Raw genomic sequence first — 26096 nt, forward strand, 5'->3', positions numbered from 1 at the left:
CTATTGTATGTATACAAGAGTCTCAGAATCTCTTTTATCACCCCCAGCACTCCTTGAATCATGTTTACATCTCCACTTTTCTAACCATTTTTCATCAGTGAGAGCTAAAGAACAATACTCTTAGATAGGGTCAGAGGCTCAATCACTAACCTCATGATTCATTTTTTAAATTTCCTAATTCATTTATATCCTATCTACTTCCAAAAAAAGAGCTGAGGTATTTGATCTCAATAGTTCACACACAGCACAAGGAATAGTCATTCACAACCTTCAACCTCATTTCACATAAATTTTCCTGAAGTGATTCTCTGCCTTCTGTAGTTGGGTAAGTACAGTAAAATACTTGAATTCATAATCACACACACACTATTCACACCCTTCCTTTTCTGACAATGTTCTCACCGTTTAGGGACTCCTCAGATCCCAAAAGCTGTGCACACTTTCAGAAGTGAAATGCTGGAACTGACCCATTTATTCTGCAGTCCATGCCAAACTTCTCAAGACAGAACATGAAAAATACGACAGAAACAGTTCCACAGCTTTCCCTGGCTGTTGTAACAGCAGCAGAGCGGTTCTGATCCTTCTTAAACTACCACTTCATACATAAACCAGCAAAAGGCAATTAATTGTAAACCTTTGTTTTAACATCAATGTCAGCCTCCTTTCTCATCCAACCTACTTTTCCAGCTTGCTAAAAAGTGGCAACACATGAAACTAGAAGGGACCAAGAGCAGATAAACATACCAGCTGGAGTCAGCTGGGAACCTCAGAAGTAGGTTGCTATCACTCTGAGAGTTCTTAATGTGAATCACTCACCAATACTCACCTCATGGTGGGGTTGCTAAGGACCAATGAAACACCTGACTACGCAGGGAAAGGAGCAGGAAGGGAAACGGACTAATCCTTCTCAGTCACCATTTACATCCTGCACGCCTCCTTGCACTCATGCTTAAGAAGCAGCCAAGGGTATGAGACACATGTGCATGTTTAAGCACATGACTTCCTGGGACATAGTGTGAAAAGCCTTCATCTTTCCCCAGAAGAATAGAATGCAGAATAAACTAGCAACTAAGCAGAAGGTGGTAGGGATCTGCTTACCCGCCCATAGCAGCTTTGAGTAGGGCTATCAGCATCATGAGATGGTGGGCTCAGTGTCCTACATCACAGACCACAGAGTACATTTCAAGAGACTTCACTACTAACCTGCTCGTATCACAATCTCCTTCCAGACAGTAATTCAACCACCATAGTTTAACCATTTAACTTCCTTCAGTTTGCATCTGGCCTCTAACACCCCTTACTTCATTTACTGCAGCCTCAGTTAGATGTCAGAACAGCCTAAGAGAAGATTCTAATTAAAAAAAGAAGCAACAGCAGCAGCCAAGGCACTCAGCCTCCCTCACCAACCTAAAACTTCCATGCCTTGTTTTCCAAGTCAGCGACCATCATTCCACCCCAGTCTAGACTCCAAGATCACAAGTTCCAAGATCTGGCGAGGGTCTTTGAAATCTTTTCCAGCATTTTCCAAACTGGATTCTGGATTATGGAGTACAATGACAAAATAAAAAGTGCCCTGTGGTCAAATATATTTAGGAAAGAAGACACATCACATTGCCCGTTCTGATATTCAAAATTCACCTTCACATAACACAAGTCTGGCAGAACAAGTCACCCATTTAACTTTGTCTAGCCCAGCAAGTTCCAAAACTCTTTGAGTTTTATTTGTTTTGGTCTGAAACACACCTATGAACATCCTGCAAAGCCATGTTCTCTTCCAGTTTGGAAACCTTTGCTCTAAACTAATCTAAACCTCTCAATTAACAGATGAAGAAAATGATGCTTTTAGAGAGTAACTTCCCAAGCTCATGCACTCCACAATGTGGCTCTCCACAGGTGTCCTGACTCCCTAACAGCACTCTTTACTTACACAATTTCTTATTCATTTCTACCAGCCCTTCCCCACCTGCAAGCCCTAAACACACAGCATCTTCTCCCTCATCTTGTTTCTGTGCCTTCTTTACTTTTCCCTTTTCTTAGAATGAGCACTCTGCCCGCAAACCATCTATCCAAACCACTCCGTCCTAAGCCCTATCTTCTCCCTGTAGCCTTGTCCAACAGCTATCTCACCAGCCTTCCCTGAAAGTCTATTGAATTTAGTTGGCATCAAGCACTCAAATGTCTGTTTCCTAATTATTTTACAGGTGCTAGACTTTACCAACTAAACTGCATACTCCTTCAAGATGCTATATATGTTTTAGATTTTTTTGTAATCCTTCTGGTGCCTTTCACATATTAAGCACTGCAGAAATATCTGCTGACTGAAACAAGGAACATGATTAATGTTTTTTAAACTAAGAGCAATCAGACCATAATAAACTATTATAGTTTATTAACATGGCATGTAGTAAGTACATCAAATTCTGTACAAACTGCTTACGCTACCTATGTGTGTGGGTAAATCTAGAAACAGAGCCTGAAACTGAACACCACAAGAATGTCTTGATTTGATCCTCAACCCACCGGAAATAAGTCTGTATTTTCACAAACCCATTTGGCCTTTGGTCTGCTAATTCCACCAACTTCACTTTTGCTTCTCTTGGTCAGTTGTGCAAAAGGAGGCTGCCCTGATAATCCAGTGCACAAGAAAGCAGTAAGGGGGAAATAATGAATTTGTAAAGTCAAATTTGCAGCCAGGGTGCTCATGTGACTTCCTCATCTAGACTAGACAGAAATAAACACAAGAACAGAAAGGTAACACTATCTGGCATATCAGAGTACATTGATGATACTGGGCCCCACATTTCCATTTGTACTCTGTTAGAGACCACTTTTTTTTTTTCTTTTACTAGTCAAATCAGAGCATGATATATCTGGAGATATTCACTCTCATCCTGTCATTCATAAATCCAAATAAACAATACCATATCCAAATGGTAATTCTGCTTCTCAATTGCATAATAAGAACACCACATTCAACTTTAGCCTCCTCACCTACCCTCTTATCTTCTATCATGAGACTCTTCACAATCACACACTTGAACTTCAGGGCACAATTACCCGAGACAAGTGTCCCTACAGAATACGAAACTACGTCAGCCAGTTTCATTGCCTATAAAGTGTGGGATTTCTCAAAACTATTCTCAAAGCATTCATCATCTTATATAAGAATCCAACAACAGTAAAGAACAATTGACATGAAAAGGCAGATTTTCATTAGGCAAGTTTATTACCTTTACCCCAATATCAGTAAAGCCTCAGTTGTATGGGAATTATTTATATCAGCACATTTCATTAAGAGTTAGGAGCCGCCTCTTTTTTAAAAAGGGAAGTCCAAAATCAGCTTAGGACAAAATCATGGAGCCAAAAAAATGTGTCCCTTAATACCCAAAGTATGCTACTCCACGATTTGCCAGCTATTGCTCTGAACCAGCATAATCTATAAACCTAGCTGTACAAGCCAATATTTCTGGATTCTTATCACATCATCATACCGCCAGCAGCCCTGATGATACAGGGTGACAACTGTTTTCATTTCTAAAGACAAGACATAAAAGCATAATATGGATTTAGGGTAACCCTTGGCATCTACAATAATTCTTACCGTTTACAAATAATTCTGTAACACACATTTCAGTCCAAGTTCATAGTACAGTTGCCTGTTTCCTCGTTAAGTCCTCACATGTCCTGATGATAGTTCAGTAAATCTTCCAAACTGAGTAGAGTGGAACACCAGAGATTTTACATTTTGACCATCTAGCATGTCCACAAATATGACAAAAAGCAGCCAACAGATCTACCTTTTTCCCAAAGAACATGACATACATGATGACTTTTACTCCCCACTGTGTGTTTTTTAACTGAAAAGTTTATTTACAGCTTTCCTATAAAACTTGGGCCTCTTAAAATATGTACACTGGCAGGATATTTGATGACATCAGGGAACTATGGTTAATTTATTTAGGTGTGATAATAGTACTGTAACATGCCTTTTGTTTGTTTGCTCAAATCCTTATTGTTTAGGGATACATAAAGAAATATTTACATATCATGTCTGGGAGAGGGGTTTGAGTGGATGAGATAAAGATGAAACAAGATTAGACATGAGTTGGTACTATTGAACCTGAGTGCTGGGCACACTGTAGTTTATTATACTGCCCATCTACTTCTGCGTGTGTTTAATATTTTCTATAACAAGTTTTAAGTAAACTTTTAAGAAGTTAGAACTCTTAGATCCACACACAGATATGTTTATGATATTTAGATATGAAGGTGGCATGATATTCCAATAAAAAAAGTTAACCTGGGTTTTGAATCTAGAAAAGCAGCAAAAAAAAAAAAAAAAAAAAAAAAAAAGTCACAGCAAAAAAAGGAATGCTATTAACAGTTCACTTTGAGCTAGGTCTTTTTCAAATATTGAAAGTTTTATTTAAGCTCAAAAGAAACTGGAATAGGCAAATTTCCTCCCAAAAGCCAAATGGATAGATGACACACATTAAAAGCCCAGTCAAATACCTATTCATTACAAGTGAAACAACAACAAGCGTATGAGTTAAAGCTATCCCTACGTGGCCTTCAAAAATGCTCATAGGAATTGGCAGACCCCTCTTGGGCAGCCCAGGATAACAATACAGAAAGAACCACTTGTAACCAGCTTTTACAAGTACTGTCCTAAACCAACCAAAGTCAGCAGTGGTTAATCAAACTCCATTTTCTATTAGGATAGATGGTGCCATTTCAATTCCTATTTTAAAGCAAGAGAGAGAAAAGAGGTCACACTGTATAGTACCCTCCCACCTTGGCAAACTTAAAGCCACAGTTACAATTATCCTAATAAGTGGTGAGCCTCAACACTCAAAACAATTGTGTAAGCTCCATTTTAGCCAACAAAGCACCAGTTGTAGAACCAGAGGGTGAGTGATTCACGAACATCAAAATCTATGGCCACCACCAATACCACCCTCTTTTACTCCCCAGCCCCCGGCCACCATCCACCACCATCACCACCAGCAGCCCAACCAAAGACAGTTCAAACAGAAAACAGCAACACAGATAGGAAGACTTCCTTCTCAAAAATATTTAATCCTGACACCCAAACACACACGAAGCCAGCAATCTAAACCTGTACAACTACTGTATGTGAGACTTAAGCTGTCATTAACAAAGCTTCTCTCCCTTGCATGTGAGCAACTGAAACAATACCATAATAACAGCAAAAACCAAAGGGAAAAGGAAAAGTTTCCTTCAGGAACCTCAAACCATCACATTAGGTGCATAAAAGGCTATAAACCAACTCATGTCTTGGTTTTGTCCTCAAGAAACCTGGACCAACTCTGCAAAATCTCAAAGCTTTCTGTGTGTGGTGTGTTTGTGTGTGTGTGTGTGTGTGTGTGTGTGTTGGGGTGGGGATAGGGAGGTAGGGGGAGGAAAAGAAGGCAGGTTAAATTTATAGAGACCGATGACCAATCCCAGCACCAAATCACATCCATCCAGGCAAAGATAGTTTCCCCTGACCTCTGGACAGTCCCCTCTAGCCCCTTCCCCCACCAGGAGTCGGGGAACAGGCAGGCAAAATGTACATTTGGAAATCAACGCTGCAGGTGCCCAAGGAATAAAGACACACACACATACACACACACAAAGCCAATCATTTAGAAAGAAAAAAAGAAAACACAAAAAAGAAAGGGAGAGGGGACAATTGGGTGACAAGCCCTTCAGATACCAGCTAGGATTTTATTCTTTCCTCTCACCAGCCCTCTCTGGTGTACCACTTTCCGTCCTTTAACTAAATTGCTCATGTACACACACACACATGTGCATATGTATGTGTACAGATGATATTACAATTAACCCTTTCGGTGAGAGCCCCATACAGAAGACAGAAAGATATTCCATCCTTTCCTTTTTTGCTCTCCCCTCCTCCGTTCTTTCTCCCAACCAGGAGAAAACGCCCCCTTCCCCAGCTTCACCAAAAAAAAAAAAAAAAAAAAAAAAAAAAAAAAAGGCAGGGGGGAAGAGGGGGCAAAGAAACCACCAGACCCCATCAGTCTCGGGTCCTGAGAACACCCAGGAAAGGTATACACTGTACAGAGACACGCAGAGACATATGGTTCTGTGGAAAACACACAGAGAACCGACCACGGGCGCCCCAAACCCAGCAAACAGATTTCCACCAGCCAAGAAGCCATGATTGGGGAGGGAAAGGAGGAAGGAGTAGGGGCAGAGCTATCCGTGGAGGAGGGCGCACTGTTGTGATGCGTGAACCCCTTTCTTTCTGCCCATCTGCTGTGGAGGGGGTGCAGGGAGGGGGCGCAGGGGAAAGACGAGCCAAAACGAGGAAACGAGGAGACCAGGCACGGCTTTCCGATTCCCTCCTGCTGCCTGCCTGTCGGCGCCCCCAGCACCCCTCAACAATAAGACCTCTGCCTAGACAGACAGACCGACCACCGCCGCGGGGGAGGCAGGAAAACCGGGCGCAGCAGCCAAGTGGGGTCGTGCATAAAGGGAAATCGGGAGGGGGAGGGGGTCCCCCTTACCTCCAACGCTTCAAAAGTGACAAAGCTGGTCATGGCAAATCCATCAATGATGTCCTCTTCGGCCGAGGTGGACTCTCTCCTCTTCCTCCGCGGGGGTCTGGGCCGGGACGGGGCGGAGGACGGGGGCTTCCCATTGTCTTCCTTGTCGGAGCCCGACGACGAAGCGAGCGAAGGCGCCCGGGTCCGGCCGGCCCCCCCGCCGCCGGCCGCGCCGGCCCCCAGCCCGCCCCGGGAGCGCCTCTCCCGGTCTCGCTGAGACCGCGACCGCCGCTTCTTGCGGAGTCCATGGCCCCGCGTCGGGCCATCCATGGCTCTGCCGCGCCGGGGTCTCTCCCCGCTCGCCGCCCGCCCGCCGCGGGCTCCGGCCGCGGCCACACACACAAAAAAATTGACACCAAGCCCTCCCTCTCCTTGCACGGCTTCCCTCCGCCCGAGGAGGACGCGGGGGAGACGGCGGCCGAAAGAAGGGAGAGAGGGGAAGAAAGCGAGGAGAAAGAAAAGGGGGAAGGGGCGGAGAGAGGGGAGGAGGGACGGGGAGCGAGGGCGAGAAGCAAAGAGCCCAAGTGTGGTTCTACCCACAGCACCGAATGTTGGAGATTCCTATAAGCAGCGCCGAGCAAAGTAATGGCTGAACACACAGGTCTCCTTTGGAGGAAAAAAAAAAAAATAACTCACCAAGCAGGCAATAAATCAGAATAGCGGAATGCTTTGATCAAGAGACTGGGAGGCTCCGGGGAGCCCTCCCCACTGCCATTCTCCGCCGCGCCCCCCGTCCCCCCAAAAAAACGCCTGCCCCCACCCCCGGTTTGAATATCGGGTCCAAAAAGGTCGCGAGAAAGTGGGGGGAATTAACTTCACCCGCCCCTCGAGAAGGAAAACACCCCCGCCGCCTCTCACGCACACCTCAGAGAAAACTCCCAGGCTCCAAAATTTTTTAAGAAATGCATCCAGGGGAGGCCACCGCTTCGGAGCGATCCGAGAGGGGAGAGACCTCCCAGAGAGGGAAGCATAATAATGAAAATAATTAAGAGAGGAGAAGGCGAAACTGGAAGAGGTGGAGGAGAAGGGAGGTGGAGGAAGGGAAGGAGGATGCTAGAGCAGTTGTGGGGTTTGCTTTTCGGTCTTCGAGGGGGGAGGAGGGGGAGATGAAAGAAGAGAAGAAGCAAACCCTGACGCTGCCGCCCCCCCCCTCAAAAATATTTTTTTTCCAGTCCCAGAGAAGAGGTCACCCTTCCTCAAAAAAGGGAGGGGGTGAGCCAGTCGAAGAGGAAAGCAGAAAGAAATCTCCAGCGGGGACAGACACCGGTGTGCCGCCGCCTCCTCCGGCCGCCGCCGCCGCTGCCTCTCCTCTTCGCCCAGCCCGAGGGAGCAGCGCGGCAAGGAAGCGCCGGGAACGCCGCTCTCGCCGCCGCCGCTAACGCTGCCGCCGCCGCGAGAGCCCCGAGCCGGAGGGTGCACGGCGTGTCCCCGTGCGCCTGCAGCGAGAGCCCGGGCACGGCCCCATCCTCCGCCCGCCCGCCTCGCTCAGCTCCCGCTCCTCCCCCTCCCCGGCCGGCCCACCGCCGCCGCCTGCCTCAGCCCTGCCCCGCACCGCCCGCCCGCGCGCGCGCGCAAGCGCACCCACCCGCCCCGCGCTCCACTCGGCGCGCGCTCCCGCCCCCGCGGCCCCGGCCGGCGGGATCACGTGGGCGGCCGGGCTCCCTCCTCCCCCCGCCCCCTCCCCAGTTGTAGAGTGTGTAGAAAGCAAAAGGCTGTGGGCTGGCCGCGCTCGTGAGCCCAGGGCATGCGCGCTGGGGCGGCCGGGCCTGCGCAATGGGGGCGGAGGGAAGAGGGGAGTGGGGAGCGGGGGGGGGACGAAGGGGGAGGGGCGTGGGGGGGGAGGCCGCCCGCGTGGGATCGGTGGTGGCCGGCCGGAGTTGGCGCGAGAGGGTGTGGAAGCCGCACAGTAATCTCGCCTGTGGGACCAGGGGTGCGTGCGACTCACTGCCCCCCTGAATACTCCGCGGGCCCGGTTCCACGCCCCCCGCATCCTCCTCCGGACACTTGCCCGAGGCCCGTGTGAAGAGCCCGGGCCGAGTATTTGGGAGTCCACCCCCGACCCCCCGCAGCGTATTTTCTCTTAGCGACCAGCGCAGCGAAGGAAAGAGGGAATTCAAGAGAAGGTACACCAGGGGGGCTTCCTTGGGAGGGGTCGCGACTGGAGGCGACAGAAAAGGGGGCGGATGCCAGGACGCGAGGCCTCCGCTCATTGGGGGGCACCGGGAGAGCCAACGGGCAGAGTTGGAAACTTTTCCTCCACGTGGTACCAGAACTCGTGGCCGAGTGACCCCGCGCCGAGTGACCCCTGGGCCAGCCTCGCCTTCAAGCGGGAGGCCCTTGGGACGTACGGGCGGCGGCGAAGCCGGGCGCGCAGGGCCCTGTCGCTGGGAGTCGAACTTGAACCTTCCGCAGCCGCCACGGGCGAGGGGCGGGGCCGGAGGGCGCGGGGACCGCCCCAGCCCCGGGACCCTTTAGACCCGGCCAACAGCAGTCCCTACCAAAGCTGGCTTTCCTTACTTGTTGGGAGGGGGTGCTTCCCTGCTTTTCCCATCGCGGGCCCTCCTTCCGCCGCAGTATAGCTGATGCTTATAAAAAGTTGTATTAAAGAGCTTAGCTGCAGCCCAGAATCGATCCGCAAGAGCGACCAGCCTCTCTGGGTAAAATAGCTGTGCATTTTTTCAGAGCACCGGAATTGATCTATATGGAACAGAACGACCCCGACAGCCCTCTTTCCCCAGCCTGTTAAACACCCGCTTCACTTTGTCCAAGCACGTAGACGCCATGGCGCACACCCTCCCCCCAGTAGCCCACACTTGGGGAGCAAGAAAAGGAAAATGAACTGACATTTATTAATTACAGCGGGCCCGACACCGTGCTACACGCTTTGTACATGATTTCTCCTCTTTAGAACCCAAATGTGCACTTTTCGTTAGTACTACTGGAAAGAGGTACTACAGGGAAAATAGGACATGTTTTGGGTTACAACCTAATGTACCCAAGATTGAATGATTCATTCATTTCTTCTTTCAGCAAAGATTAGTGCTTACCACGTGCCCACACTTCTAGGTGCTGGGGATACAGTGGTCCACAAAACAGAGAAGGTCCTCCCTGCTGAATCTTACAAGCCTCACTCATCTTGCACTTCCTACAACAATTCAAAGTTTGTCATTCCCTTGTTTTAAGTCACACTCCTCCAGTTTCCACTCCCCCAGCTTCCCCATTTCTGGATCCCAAGGCTAGATATTTCTTAAATTCAGGCTGGAAAGGAAGCACAATGCAAGGGCAGAGGGAACACCCACTGGACTATGCTTAAGAAGACTTGAGCCTTGTCTCTGTCCAAGGAACAAATCATTTGACCTTAGACAAGACTCTTACATGATTAATTTCCTCATCTGTAAAGAGATTCAACTAAATGTTCAGAAAGTTCCCTTTCCGTTCTACCACTGGCCTCCTCAAAAGACGGCATCTTTTCAAGGAGTTGTGTGCTGCATTTCTTGAGAATAGTGACTGATACACACACGGGATCTGATTCCATCTGTTAGGGACGCAGTGCCTTCTTCCACAATTAGCTACCTCTGTGACTGAGCTTGCTGCCCCAAAGCGATAGGCTAAAACAGCACTTCTACACAGAGTGTACCTGTGTTAACTTCTAGGATGCTACTCCAGCAGTTGCAAGTTACCAAGCTCATGCCAACAACAACAACAACAAAGTCATTTTCTTTGTAATTTAAAACAAGTATCTGGGCTCGTTTTTAGGGTTGTTAGGGATGTGATAGTTGTCTTAGATGGTGGTGAGAGTCAAGGAATACTAGAAACTAATGTTGGAATTACAGTCACTTTCAGCAACTTGGGGGTTGGGTTGAGGAAGGTGTGAAATTGGAAAATATAATAAAAGGTATTACATTAGTGACTTTCCAGAGTAGCCCTTGGCAGTCCTGTCTTTAAAGAGTAATGTCTGGTAGGGGGATAAATGGATGGTAATACACTGCATCTAAGAACCTTGCTCCTGGCAAGAGTAATTTGCAAATGCATTCTGGGATAATGTTTAAATGATTTTTTTTTCAGGGTCCAAGCGTAATGCTCCCTGGAATTGGTAATGCCTTTTGGGTCAGATTTTCCTAGTTTTCTTCCATCAGAGAATTAAAATTGTTTGTGGATTATGCTGTCCATATTTGTTTCTATTTCTCCACATTGTTTATGTTTAATAGCTAATAATTACTACCTGCCGTATAATAAGCTAAGCATTTACTACATGCCAGACACTGTTCTAAGTGTATTAAAATAACATCTCATTTAATTCTCATAAATTTTGAGGTAGGTTTTATTATCCCTATTTTACAGTTAGGTAAACTGAGGCTTAAGAAGGTTAAACATTCTATCGAACTTGACATAGCTGTTTAGTGGTAAACTGAATTTGGTCCGAGTGACTCCAAAACCTGTGCCCCTGATAGTTATGCTGAAATACCTTCCTCAGCATGATCCCTCAAGAAATCAAGTGATATGTATATAGTATAACCACTTTGAAAAACGGTCAGTACCTACTAATGTTAAACATACGCAAACTCTATGGCCCAGAAATTCTACTCCTAGGAATATACCCATACCAAATGTATACAAAAAGACATATATTAAACCCCTCAGCAACATTATTTATAATAGCCCCCAAACTGGAAATGACCCAAATGTTCATTGACAGTAAAAGTGGTGGTAGAGTCATACGGTAGAATACTATACAGCACTGACAAGGAATCATCTGCTTCCAAATGCAGTATCATGGATGAGTCTCACAAACGTAAAGGGAAAGCAGTGGGACCTACAAGAGTATGTATTGTACATATTTATCTAAAGTACAAGAAGAGGCAAAACTCATTTATGCTGTTAGAAGTCAGGATACTGGTTATCCTTGGGAGGGGGCTACTAACTGGAAAGAGTCATGAGGGCTTCTGGGGAGCTGTCATATTCTATTTCTTTAGCTGGCTTCTGGTACACAGCAGCCAGCTCAAGAAATTCATCAAGCTGCACTATTATGATATGTGCACTTCTGTATATGTGTATTTTACATCAGTAAAAAACTTTTAAATGCCATGTATAAATGTGTGTGGGTGTTGTTTGTGTACACATGAATCTATATAATACTTTTTTTCATGTGTTAATGACACCCAAATGCTCATCAACAGTAAAATGGGTAGACAAGCTTGGTTTAGTAACACAATACCATACAGTGTAAATATGCAGTGGAATACCATATAGTAAACACAAATAAAGCATAGCATATCATCACGTCTTACTGGATGGAGTAAAAGTTACAGCTTAAACCTGAAATAGGCAGTTTGAAAGAGTTCATCATTCACATCAGCAAAAGCATAGGTGAATTCATTGCCCAAAGGATTGTAGATGTTAAAGAGTAAAGCTAAAGAAATAATTCCAAAAGAGGTTACTTGTTTGGTAGGGAAAACACTTAAGTGCTACTGTAATACACAAAAGAAAAAACATCTGTGTTCAGGAATAAACTACTTAACCTGGGAGACCCTCTCCAGTTGTGCAATCTTTTATTTGAATCGAATAACTATTCAATAACTACTCAAACTACATCTTGAACATTCAACCTTGACTAGTCAGAGAATCCTGTTACAGCTCAACAACTGGACTGAACTCTGAGCCTTCCACTAGCGATAGCTAATTTTGGTACCAGATTTTCTAAATTACTAAATTTTTATATCCCTCTAAGTCTTGCACTTTGCACTCTGCCAACACGGCAATTATTAACACATCCTTCTTGAAACTACATACTGATATATAATATTTGAATTTAATTTATTAGGAAGATTGATTTTTGTCTCAAGACAGCTAAGGTTTATGTTTTGGTCGTTTATAACTTTCAGTTATTTGGTGTGCATCTGCCCTGGGACCAGTGTAGAAATGAGGTGGTTAATTGATCTATCTCTGTGCCATTTCCCAATGAGCAAATAAGGAGACCAACACACTTAATGTCCCTTCTTTAACCCTCATAACTTGTTTTTAATAATAAATATTCCTAGGGACAAGTGATAGCTTGCATTAACTGACAGGTAGCCCATAAGCAATAACGTTGTAACTTTGCCCTAATTATCACCTGCTGTTTTAATTTTTTTCTGCACTGGAAGTTGTTTTTCAAACTGCAGTTTTAATGTCCAGAAAAGAGGGAGAGGATGTGTGGTTCAATTTGCTAAATGTTGTGCTGCCTTACATAATATCGTGCAATAAACTTTCATCTTTGCAGGTGACTCTGATAATAACATATTGATCAGCTTGTTTTCTTCAGACCCTGCCATATGAAGCCAGTGAAAGATATCTGCTGGTGACCAAATGATGATCATGTAAAATGGTAGTTTGGCAAACTTAATAAGCTTTAGTTTTCATTAATCCAGCCGGTCCTCCTATCCCTTCTTAGGGCTATGCTTTCTATTTAAAATTTCACTTCACATGATAAGGTGGGAAAATTGATGGATAATCATAAGAAAAAACTTTAAATGACTCTTTAAAGCTACTGATGAGAGACCTCTGTATTACTGATCATGAGTCTGAGGCCAATTTCTCTAAGGGGTTTGGTAGATGACTTATAATGAACCACAATTTTGTGTTTATTTTTATTTGAAGATCACTATAGATCTAAAAGGAGTTTGAAAGAGAAGATTAAGATTCAAATAACATCCTATTTGAAGAAAGTTTCAACTCTTTGGAATTATTATAAAAAATATAATAAATTATGGCCCAGATCTAATTGTAAGCTCCTATCTAAAAAACTTTGTAATTATTTTAAAATTCTGCCATATTCAAAGCCTTTTGCAGCCTGGCCCAAATTACCTTATCAACTGCCTTTATTCCAGCATATATGTACATGTATATATATGCATCCTAAAGAACTCTTTCCCAGAACACTTCCATGCTTTTGCCCATGTGGTCCAGCATCCTGAATCTCCTTTCCTGCCATCTGGACTTATTGAATTTCCATTCATCCATCAAAACCAATTTATCCATCAAGGCCAACTCATCCAGAAAGTTTACTCAGATTACTACTTCCACTCAGAATTAACAGCCTTTCCTCTACTTTCATGGTACTTTATGTATATTTTAATATATTATTAAATATTTCAAAATAATGTAATGAACAGTCACATACTCCCCCAGTATCTTAAGAAATAAAACATTTCCAAAATCCTTGAACCCTTCTATGTTCCTCCTCTGGGATCACATCTTCCTCTCTCTCCACTCCCCTCCTACCCCCTCCCTCAGAGGATTGTTATCCTGAATTCCGTGTTTATCATTCCCATGCATTTCCCTATATTTTTTAGTACATATTGAAGTTTCTCTAAAAATATATGATGTTCTTTTGCATGTTTTAAAAATTTGTGCAAATGATAGCAATGCATATGTATACTAATACTGGCTCCTTCCATTCAATATTTTGTAAAAGTTGTTGATGCATGTAGTTCTTGTGCATTAGTTTTCATTGTTGTCTAGTATTCCATTTTATGAGTATTCCACAGCGTATTTATTTATATTTCGTCAATAGACATATATATTGTGTATATTTTTTATTATAAATAACACATGTGCACAAGGAGACATGACCCTTTTTTGAATACTGCTGTTACAATACTATACTATTCTATTATTTTGTTACTATATGCACATCTTGTGACTTTTTACTATCACTTGGTACACTGTGGAGAATAAGGACTGGGCAGAGAATGGCAGATGCTCAATTAATGTTAGTTGATTTGCTGACTTATCCTTTCTGTATTTGAATGTAGATTTTGTAGACCTAGGCTGTTGTGTTTTCATTACAGTATAGATGAAGAATTGCATTTTTACATCTTCATACTTCTACTTCAGAAATCCTCAAAAGAAGCTTGAAGGAACAATTGATTTGAGTCATACTTAGTACCAAAATAGGCTCTTACAAAGCATCTGTCCTTAAAATGAATTGGTAGTATTTATGAGTTCCTCCATGCCTCTGTTAATTTTGGAACACAGTAGATGTTTCTCTGAAATTGCAAATATCCAGTGATCCTTTTTTCTTCAAGTGCCATCATTCTTTTGAAAGATCCTAAAAAGAAGCAACATTTTCATCTGTGATGAAAATTGCTTGACTCTCAGAATAAATAAACACATTGTTCTTTCAACTATCCAAATAAAAAGTATTGCAAATATTTCCAGAAATTTTCATGAAATGGTTATTTAAGTAGCAGGGTAATAAGACACTAGCTCTCATAAGAAAACATTGATAATTTAAACTGGAAATATATTGTCAATACAATTCTGCCTTATGTATATTTCCCCAATGTTTTATTTCTTAAATTTAAAAGAGAAATATTATATGTACAAAGATATTAATAGCATTATCATTTATAATAGGAAAAAAATCCTGAAAAACAGCAAAATGTCCAACACTGAAGGATGATTAAGTAACTTATGACATGGAAATATGTTAGAATTTTATGGATTCATTGAAACTACACATATGATTTTGTGAGGACAGGTATTTTGTTAACTAATGACCATAGAATTATACAAACCTTGTGACTACACTTTCTGTAATAATTGTTAAATTATATGTAATCACTTGCATAAAGTTTAGAAGGAACAAAATTACATATATAGTTGCTTTATTGTAGTGGTAATAGGGATGGAAATTTATTTTTAAATTGCTTTTCTGTATGTTAAATATACCTAATAATATGTAAATCTTTTTTTAGTATAACATTTCTTTTAAAAGAGAATTGTGTGTATTGGGGTGACCAGCTGTCCCCATTTGTCTGGGATTGAGAGGTTTCCAAGGGTGCAGGATATTCAGTGTCAAAACCAGGACCATCCAAGACTATAATCTGTCTTTAGTGGGAGCTGGTGGAAAGAAACTGTAATTTAGTTTCAATTGTCAGGAAATAAACTAGATACCAGTTTGGTCACTAAAACTCTACTCTTCCATATTGCACCTTATCTGAAAATTGCATGTAAGCATGTAAGGTCTTAAAGAGACAACCTTCTACTAATTACATATTCACCTGGTTTCTATTTCAACAAATGAAATTACTCTCAGCACACATTAATTGACATAATTACTGAAACACCAAAATCAGATTAGCCACAGTAGCTCAAAGAAAAAAAGAAAAGAAACCATTGCTCCAGCAAATTGCAAAAGTGTTAAAAAGGGCTCGAAAAGGTTGTTCAACTCGTAGTTTTAAATAAAGCTAATAAAACAAGGCTATTTCATTATTCATTCATGAGACAATTCTGGGTTCTTAGAGTATTTGGGCTATATTACAGCTTAAAAAGTCAGTCTTTATATTATCCTGCACTTTGATTGTTCTCAGAATCTCCATTGTGCGTATTTTAGTTGCATAGCACTCCTGTTCCAAGAAAAAATTTAGAAAAATCTACTGCTTTTGTCTGTTTTCTATTAACAATCATAGTTATTCTGGAAGCACAGTAATAGCAGCAACAACAATGTCTCTGTAGTTGCAGAAAGCTTACTTTTCAAATTCCTGGCTCTTTTTCCTAAAGTACTGATGTCATTGTAAAGCACTTGTTCTCCCTACTTTAAGTTTGAATCTTCTGATAAATTAGAAAAACATGATGATAACAGAAGGAGACACGTGTTAGTGTAATACCTCAAGGGAAAAAAGTCTTGCTAAGACTTCTTTATTTCTATTGCTTGACTACATGGAAACTACTGTTTCATGGTCTTATTTCCTCCTTTCCTATGCCAGATTGTTCTTGCTATTTAAAACGAAATCTGTTCCACAGTTCACCTTCCATGCTCTCTGTTCCAGTTACTGTACTATAATTAGAATACCTTTGCTTTCCAGGATCTTTTATCAAAGCTCATTAGCATTCATCATCATCATCAAGATTATTGCTATAATTTTTTTTGTGCGTCTATGCAGAATGTTCTCTTTATTGCAACATTTGGTTTGTTCTCCCCAACATTTAATAAATAGTCCCATGCATTCATATGGAATTCTGCCTTTGTTGAAAACTAACTCTGATAAATCACAGAAACATGAAGAAAACAAATGTAGCTATATTGTGGTACAATTCTTCAAGATAAAACAGAGGTTTCCTCAGTCCCTTTGTTACTTTCTCTTAATCACATGGAATCAAGCACTTCATTATCAGTAAAATCTATTGCAACATTTTGCTTCTCCCACAGTATTGATTAATATTGCCTTTCCTATTAATGATACCTTAATTTTAGCTAACAGAAGTATAATGAAATTTTACCAAAAATTTACTGGGGAAAAAATAAAAGACGAAAGAAAGAAGGGAAGTTGTAACTTACTGTAAAGAAACCAAAAGATTTCATACATTATTTTTATTGTTTGTATGCATTATTCTTGAGCTCTAGGTCTTGTCTCATAATACAGAGAAACTGCAAAGACAGAAACACAATAGTCTTTTTGTTCTGTTTGACACCTGACAAAAGTTTATTTTTCTTAGATTCCATGTTAGGCACTCAACCTTTACTCTCACTTAATACCGCTTAAAATGCTAGCAACATGACGAAGCTTCTCACTCTTCCTCAGCATCTCCATCACACATACATACATATACACACACACACAGACACACACACACACACGCACACCAGGGTTTATCTTGTTGTCAAGTCCACATGACCAATTGTTTTCCTCCATTCTGCCAAAGGTCTGTTGATTATTACAGTCCACGTTTGTAAAGGACAATCAAAACATAGTAAGCTTACATCCATTGATGATGGATGCCAAAACCTTTGGAAACAGTATATTCACACAGACTGAAAGTGTTATGCCTGAGATTACCTTTACCCTGGAGACATTCAGTGAATACCACCTTAACCAGATGATCAAACTTAGCATCACCAGTCATGACATTGCATACCTCCTAATATGATGCACTGAGGACACAACAATACCTATATAATATTCCTTCCAACATCTTAAACCTGACTCTCATCATTAGGGCATGGCCAAACAAATCCAAGTTCAGGGACATTATGCAAAACTGTCCTGAATTCTCCAAGAATGTCAATATCATGAAAAAAAATAAGCTGATAAAAAAGACTGGGAAACTGTTCTAGATAAAGGGAGAGTAAAGAGATACAAATTGAATGCAACACATAATCCTTGCTTGGATCATGGACTACAATAATAGTAATAATAATAAAGCCATACAGGACATTATTAGGAGAATTGGAAAAATTTGAGCATGGAGTGAACTTAGAAAATAATATTGAATCAGTGTTCAATTTCTCAAGTAGCTGTATTTGTGGTTATGTAGGAGAATGTCTTTTCACTTAGAAAATATATGCTAAAGCATTTAGGGATGAAGTGTCATGATGTCTACAGCATATGTTCAAAGGGTTCCAGAATACCTGTATATCAAGAAAAAGGATAGAGAAATAGAAAGGAAATGGGGCAAAATGTTAACAAGTGGTAAATCTAAATGAAGGGTATACAGCTCTTCATTGTACTTTTCCTGCAACTTTTCTGAAGTGTTGAAACTTTACAAAATAAAAAGCCGAGGAAAACACATTAAGCCCAAATCTTGCATTTCTCAGGAAAAGAAGTCCTGAAATCAAATAAATCAATGAAACCAAAATCCTTGGCTTCAGGCCTAGAAGAAAACATGAAGGTCTGAGAGTCTATGGGCCTCAGCATAACAGCAGGACGGGCAGAGAGGGCAGCACCAGGACATTGCTATGGAGACTTGTTTCAGGATATATATTTTTAAAATTGAATATGATATTAGAATTGCTGTGGTCAAAGGTATTCATTTTATAAATAAGTAAACAGAGACCCAGAGAGAGATGATGGTGCCTTGCCCAGGGTCACAGCTACACAGTGATAGAGCTGGACGTAGAACCAGCTGTGTTCTTTTAATTATTTTAAGCTTCTTCATTTATAGTTATTTCAACAAAATAACAACAATAACAATAGTCAAGGTAGAGTTTTCAGAATGATTTCAGTTTAACAAAAAGTTCTACCTACATGGCACCAGTTCTTAAGCATGTAAGATTTTTGCAGAATAACTAAAGGCAAACCTATAATAGAAAATTATTATCACCAGAAAGCAGAGTTTGAGACTGAGTTCTCTTATATAAATATGACAGAACAAAAATATGGAATAACCTAGATCAACTAGAAAGAAAGAATTCTTCCTTTTCAACTTAGAATGAATGTTTTATTTTTTAATTACAGTTTTTGAGATATGGTTTACTTTGTAATGGAATTTCAAGCTATGAGAAATTAGTTAAACTTGGGGTTAAAAACCTTTCCTACCAACAGGTTTAATATAATCCATAGTGTGTTTATTTCAAACACCATGAAGATTCTTGAGGTATAAATGCTCTTTAAGCATTTCTACCCTAATAATTTCTAACTTGAAGAAAAACTGTTGGGGATGGGATGTCAGTTGTTGCTGTTGTTAAATGCACGTTGACATCCAAGCTTCTCGCCCCACTGAAACTCCTGTTACATGCATTCCTGTCATCCACAAGAAGATTCTAGACTTTAGAGAAAGGGGTGACAGTACATTATGCCCACGAATGAAAGCTGCCCAGTACACCTCTCTTTCTACCAGCCCTCTCTCAAAATGAGACCAGAGCAGAAGAAAGGGCCATAACAACATTAGAACCCGAGTAACCTTAAAAGCAAGCAAACCTTATTATGTGAATGGAGTAATGGATAGGACTGAGCATTATCAGTCACTGGATGTGACAGAACTCCCTTCTTGTTAGAGCATCAGAGTAAAAACCTGTTTCCTCATTGCATTTGTCTCAAGGAAGCAAAGAGCAGACACAATAACAATCCGGTGTTCTGTACCACTTTTATTTCAGAAACATTTCTGTATTATAGAATGGAATCTGAGATAAAATTAATTTGCTTCATTAAACAGTCTCCTTCCTTCTAGCCCTTCGGTTTGTCTCTATTATGTGCACAATTGTGGAGAAGTGCATTAGAAGCCTTTTCTTGTCCTTGGTAACAAAGGTCCTTGCTTTTTTTTCCCTTGAGGTGTAATGACCATCTTCTACTCTGGAAAAATGTGGATATATTTGATATGTGAGTAGTCTATTTATTTGCTTCATTCCTTAAGTATTATCCTGGCATAGCCTAATTGTTCCTAGATGAAATGATGAAACTTTCCATTCAGGCATAAAGTATCATACATAGGAGTATCTTCTACCTCATGCCAGTGCACAAACTCTTCCTTTTTCTGGGAAAAGAAGAAAACAGAGTCATTTAGGCATCTGTATGGTAACAGAATCCTAAGTCAAAGGAAAAAGGACTTCTTGGCTATATTAAAAATAATCTTATTCTCCCCCAGCTAGGCAAATCTGCAGGAAGATTAGGAGATAAGTTACCCACATTTATCATCATACTTTCAATCAATACATTCACTAGACATTTCCCCTGACTCTCTATTAAACCAGCCCCCTCTATTAGGAAGATAAAACTCTTTAAATAGAAAATAAGTAGACAGTGATAAACAGCAATATCATCCCTGCCTACAATTTAAGTTCCCAGGACTTTGGTAAACTTTTGAATCCTCTCTTCTCTGGACGTAAAATTACATTGCCTTGCAACCTGGGGAAGGTAAATCGAGTGGCTTGCTTTCTTGCTGGAGTTTTAGGTAATGGGGCAGAGGGATGACGCCTGTGCTTACAGTCTAGGTAGAATGGCCTAGGATTGCTATGAATATGAGCAATATACCCTACGAAACAAAGACCCAGGTCACCCCTGAGGTCCAGCTTCTTGTTTCCAGGGCTAGGAAATTGATGTTTATCAACATCTCCTAACATGCCAGGCACTATTCTATGTTCTTTACATACATTTTCTATCCCAGTTAATTGGAAGCGTCACAAAGGTATGGACCACGTCTTTTTCACTGACAATTATATTCCCAGGATCAAGCATAGTTGGTAAGAACCAAGTAAATATTTACTCAATGAATAAATGAAATTTAAAAAAAAACTTATTGAATCCACAAAGACAAGGTGGATAGTATTTTACGGATGAAGAAATGGAGGATCAATAAGTTGAAGATTGTCATCTCACTGGAAATTTGAAGAAGGGTCCTATGGATATCCAAGCCAGTTTCCAAATAAGAAGGGTTAAGCAAGATTTTCTTACTGACTAATGAAAAACATTTTAAACACTAGAACAAGCCTGTGAAATCCAACATCCTGACTATTGTTCAATAACCACCCCCCACTCAAACACAACAGTGTATTTCTCTCTGCGTGAGACAAGAGAATAGCTTACTGTTTTTAAACAAAAGATTCATCAAGACATTCACTTTACCAGCTTAACACACAATAACATCAGATGTGAGGACCACATAAAACATCTTTCAAGAAGGAGAATATACTACGTAAACAGTGTTATATTTATCTCATCACTTTTGTTGGGAGGTTGTTTTGTTTTGTTCTGCTTTTTCCTAAGAGATTTTGTTTTTTAAATTACAGAAGTTACAGGTTTATTAAAAAATTATGCAGAAACAAAATTCCACATATTCCCCATTAATATTTTGTATTAGCATGATACCTTTGATACAACTGATGAAAGAATATTATTGTAATTAACTGTAGTCCAAAGTTCACATTAGAGTCCACTATACAGTCCTATGGTTTAAAAAGATTTTATCTTAGTAACTTGTATACAACCAAAAAATTCCCCTTTTAACCACTTCCAAATATATAATTCAGTGAAGATAATTACATTCACTACCATCACCCCCATCCAAGACCAAAACTTTTCCATTACCCCAAACAGAAACTCTGTGCCAATTAAGCATTAACTCTCGTTTCCCTTCCCCCACCCAGGCCTCTGGTAACCTATATCCTAGTTTTTTACTCAGTGAATTTGCTTATTCTGTTTATTTCATATCAGTGAGATCATGCAGTGCTTGTCCTTTTTTGTCTAGCTTATTTTACTCAACACGATGTCTTCAAGGTTCACCAATGTTGTAGAATGTATCAGAACTTCAGTCCTTTTTATAGCTGAATAATATTCCATTTTATGGCTATAACACATTTTGTTTATTCATCTACAGATGGACACTTAGGTTATAGGTTACCCCATCTTTTGGAAATTGTGAATAATGCCATTATGAACATCACTGTACATATATCTGTTCGAATCCCTGCTTTCAATTCTTTTGGATATAAATCTAGAACTGGGATTGCCAGGTCATATGATTAATTCTGTACTTAACTTTCTGAGAAACTGCCAAACTGTTTTCCACAGCGACTGCACAATTGTACATTCCCACCAACAATGAATGAGTGTTCCTATTTCTCCACATCCTCTTTAGTACTTCATATTTTCTGTTTAAAATAGTAGCCCTTCTAGTGGGTGTGAGAGAGTATCTCATTATGGTTATTTGAATTCCCTAATGGCTACTGATGTTGAGCATCTTTTCCTGTGTTTATTGGCCATTTGTATATCTTCTCTGGAGAAAAGTCTGTTCAAGACTTTTGCCTATTTCTTTAATTGGGTTGTTCATCTTTTTGTTGTTCAGTTATAAGATTCTTTATATTTTTTAGATATTAAACACTTTTCAGATGTATGGTTCCCAAATACTTTCTCCCTTTGGTTAGGGTGTCTTTTTACTTTCATGATAAATTCCTTTGATGCACAGAAGTTTTTTATTTTGTTAAAGTCCCATTTATCTATTTTTTCCTTTGTTCCTCATGCTTTTGGTATAAAGCCAAAAAACCATTGCCTAACAACGAGGTCCTGAGGATCTTTCCTATGTTTTCTATTAGGAGCTTTATAGTTTGGGCTCTTATATTTAATGATATTAATATATATTTATATGATCCATTTGGAGTTGATTTTTGTATACAGTGTGAGGTAGGAGTCCACCTTCATTTTTTGCATATGAAGATGCAGTTTTCCCAGCATCATTTGTTGAAGAGATTCTTTCCCCATTGAGTAGACTTACACTCTTGTCAAAAATGAAATGGCCATTTGTATGGGGGATTATTTCTGAACTCTCAATTCAGTAACAATGGCTTATCTGCTGTGTTTGGCCTGTATGTTGTTTTGATTATTATAGCTTTGTAGTAAGTTTTAAACTCAGGAAGTGTAAGTCTTTCAACTTCATTCTTCTTTTTCAAAAAGTTTTACCTATTCAGGTCCCCCTGCCCTTACATATAAATTTGATGATTCGCTATTCCAGTTAACAAAAAAGGCTGTTAAAATTACAGTTGGGATTGTATTGACTATATAAATTGCCTTAGGTTGAACTGACATCTTAACAATAGTTAGTCTTCTAATCCATGAACACAGAATGTCCTTCCATTCATTTAGGTCTTTTTTGATTTCTTTTACCAGTGTTTCGTAGTTTTCCACGTACAAGTCCTTTATGTCTGTGCTGTTTGAAGCTGTTATGTACCCCAGAAAAGATTATTTTAATCCATTCTTGTGGGTGCACATCTATTGTGGATGGGACCTTTTGATTAGGTTGTTTCAATTTATGACTCAGGCAATTTAAGGTGGGTATTAATCCTTTTTATTATTTATGATGATAAAAGACAGAAAAAGCCAAGAGAACTCAGAGAGAAATAATCAAGAAGTTTAAAGAGAGCAGAGATAAAAAGCCCCTGGAGGAGCTAAAAGAGGACCCACAGAAGCTCAGAGAGAAAGCCACTGAAGCCAGAAGCTAAACCCAGGAGAAAAGGACCAGCAGAAACCGGCCATGTGACTTCCCATGTGACAGAGGTGTCCCAGATGCCAGCGGCCTTTCTTCAGAGAAGGTATCATCCTGTTGATGCCTTAGTTGGGACAGTTTCATCGCCTTAGAACTGTAAATTCATAAACTAATAAATCTCCATTGTAAAGCCAACCCATTTCTGGTTTATTGCATTCCAGCAGCTTTAGCAAACCAAAACAACATCCTTGATAAAATTTGTTCCTAGATATTTGATTATTTTAGTTGCTGTTGAAAATGGGAGTTTTTTCCTTGACTTACTCTTCAGATTGTTCATTATTGATGTATAAAAACATTGCTGATATTTGCATGTTGATCTGTACCCTGCCACTTTGCTTAATTATGTTATTAGCTTTAGTAGCTTTGTTTTGGATTTTTCAGGATATTCTGTATATAGGATCATGTCATCTGCAAATAGGGAAAGTTTTACTTCTTCCTTTCCAATTTGGATGCCTTCTATTTCTTTTTCTTACCTGATTGCTCTGGCAAGAACTTCTAGTACATGTTGAATAACTGTGGTAACAGTTTTCATCCTTGTCTTGTTCCTGATCTTTGAGAGAGAGCTGTCAGTCTTTCACCATTGAGTATGATGTTAGCTATGTATTTTTTTTTTCTATATGCCCTTTTTCATGTTGAGGAAGGTTCCTTCTGTTTCTGGTTTCCTAAGTGTTGTTACCAAATGCCTTTTCTGTATCAGTTGAGATGTCCATGTGGGTTTCTTCCTTTGTTCTATTAATATGGTGTATTAAATTAGTTGATTTTCTTATGTTGAATGACACTTGCATATGTGGGATAAATCCCACTTTATCATGGTTTATAATTCTTTTAATTTAAAGTAGCTACTTATAATGCAGGATATTCTTCTAACATTTTGGAATTTGATTTCTTTAAGTCATATCTTTTTTGTTTCTCAATTACTTCATTAATGCTTACTTTAGTATTTATTAAATTTTTGTTGTGTACCATTTTGAGTCCCTTCTCATTTCCTTCTCTATATATTTTTCAGATATTTTCTTTATGGTTATCAAGGGACTTAAATTTCACATCCTAACACCGTAACAATAATGTTTTATTTGATAACAACTTAACTTAAATAGCATATATGACACTGTTTTTGTACCCACCTGCCCCCCACTTTTTTGTTGTACTTGTTACAGGTTATATCTTTATGCATTGAATGTCCAAAACCACAGATACATCATTACCTCTATACATTTGCATTTTGGAACCTGTAAGAAGTAAAAAAGTGGACTCACATACCAAAAAATAAAATACAAATGTACTGGCATTTATCGTTTCCCATATGGTTATCTTTATAGAAGTCTTTATTTCTTTATGCCTCTTCTATCTGCTGTCTCGTGGCTGAAGAACTCCCTGTAGAATTGCTTATAGGGCAGGTTTAGTGGAGACAAATTCTCTCAGCTTTTATTTATTTGGAAATGTTTTAATCTCTTCTTCATTTTTGAAAGAGAGTCTTCCCAGATATAAAATTCTTGACTGGCAATTGCTTTCTTTCAGCACTTTAAATAATTCCTCCCACTGCCTTCTTTTCTTCATGGTTCCTATTGAGAACTCGGCATTTAATCGTATCGGGGCTCACTTGTACATAAAACATTGCGTTTCTGTTGCTGCCTTCAGAACTCGCTCCTTGTCCTTGGCATTCCATAGTTTGACTACTGTGTGTAGGCATTGCTCTCTTTGACCTCATCCTGGTGTGGTTCCAGGGAGGGATTGGACCTTGGAAGAGGGTGTTTACACAAGTGGGGCTATAGAAAATGTGAAGATATTTGTTGGATTAAAACAAATAAAAACAATCCTGGGAAGACTTAAGACTTTAGATCCAAAAGCTGTCTTCCAAAGAACAAGGGAACACTGCCTAATGGGGATCAAAGGAACTGTTAAACGTAGCACAGATAGGGACTTCATTCATGCTAATGTTAACATTGACTTAATTATCACAGAAGAATATGAAATCGGCAGTATAGAAAAACCTGTAGAAATATTTCATATAATTGAACATTTTTGCCTTGGTAGAAGATGCCTTCATCTTTTTGGAAGAGCTAGTACAATTCGACCAGGCTGGCTTACGGTTGGACCAATTCTTACAAATAGCAACTACAGTGCAGAAACATATGCATCCTATTTCAGCGCCCCTAATTCCTACTTGACTGGATGTACAGAAGAAATTGAGAGACTTCGACCAAAGTCACCTCCTCCCAAATTTAAATCTGATCATGGAGGTGGAGCTCCCAAGGGTGGAGGGAGAGGTGGAACTTCTGCTGGTGGTGGACAAGAAAGAAATCGATCTAACTTCTGAGGAGAAAGAGGTGGCTTTAGAGGGGGCCGTGGAGGAGCACACAAGGGTGGCTTTCCACCTGTATAATTTCTGAAGACACTGATCCTGTTAATGCCCTTCTTAATTTCAGTTTGAATTTCATTTGGGAGACATATTTTAGAATTTCATTCCAGCTTGCACTTTGCTTTAGTTTCTCTAAGCTGCAGAATATCTTAGCCAGCCTTCCTTGAATTTGTCATACATGCTATCTAGTTTTGTTTAGGATAAATGAATGATCCTGCCCTTTGTCATGTGCATGTAACTGAACAGAATGGAACAACACAAAAAACCTTCACTTCAGAGACTGACTCAGTTTATTCTGATATATTCCAACTAATTGCAAAGGCTTTTGCGTTTTAGGAATAATTGAAGTGAGCAATGAAAAAGACCCACTCTGTGCTATACTAGTGTGACAGGAGTTGAGATAATGTGCATCTTGCCACTACTATCACAGC

General features: G+C 40.3%; 1 protein-coding gene and 1 pseudogene across 2 annotated transcripts in view; one reads left to right on the top strand and one right to left on the bottom strand.

The window, feature by feature from the left end:
* Positions 1 to 7229, bottom strand: part of AUTS2 (activator of transcription and developmental regulator AUTS2) — a 1176422-nt gene extending 1169193 nt beyond the window's left edge. Inside the window, exon 1 of one of the 2 annotated variants that reach the window (XM_037814365.1) lies at positions 6534 to 7229. In XM_037814365.1, coding sequence (XP_037670293.1) covers positions 6534 to 6842 — 309 coding nt within the window. In that variant the 5' untranslated portion in view covers positions 6843 to 7229. The remainder of the gene's footprint in view (positions 1 to 6533) is intronic. The other variant, XM_037814366.1, reaches the window with a different exon arrangement.
* Positions 7230 to 18580: 11351 nt separating this feature from the next.
* On the top strand, positions 18581 to 25768 carry LOC119518141 (annotated as a pseudogene).
* Positions 25769 to 26096: the final 328 nt, after the last annotated feature.

This window comes from Choloepus didactylus, chromosome 21 (assembly GCF_015220235.1).
Source record: "Choloepus didactylus isolate mChoDid1 chromosome 21, mChoDid1.pri, whole genome shotgun sequence".
NCBI classification, from domain to species: domain Eukaryota; kingdom Metazoa; phylum Chordata; class Mammalia; order Pilosa; family Megalonychidae; genus Choloepus; species Choloepus didactylus.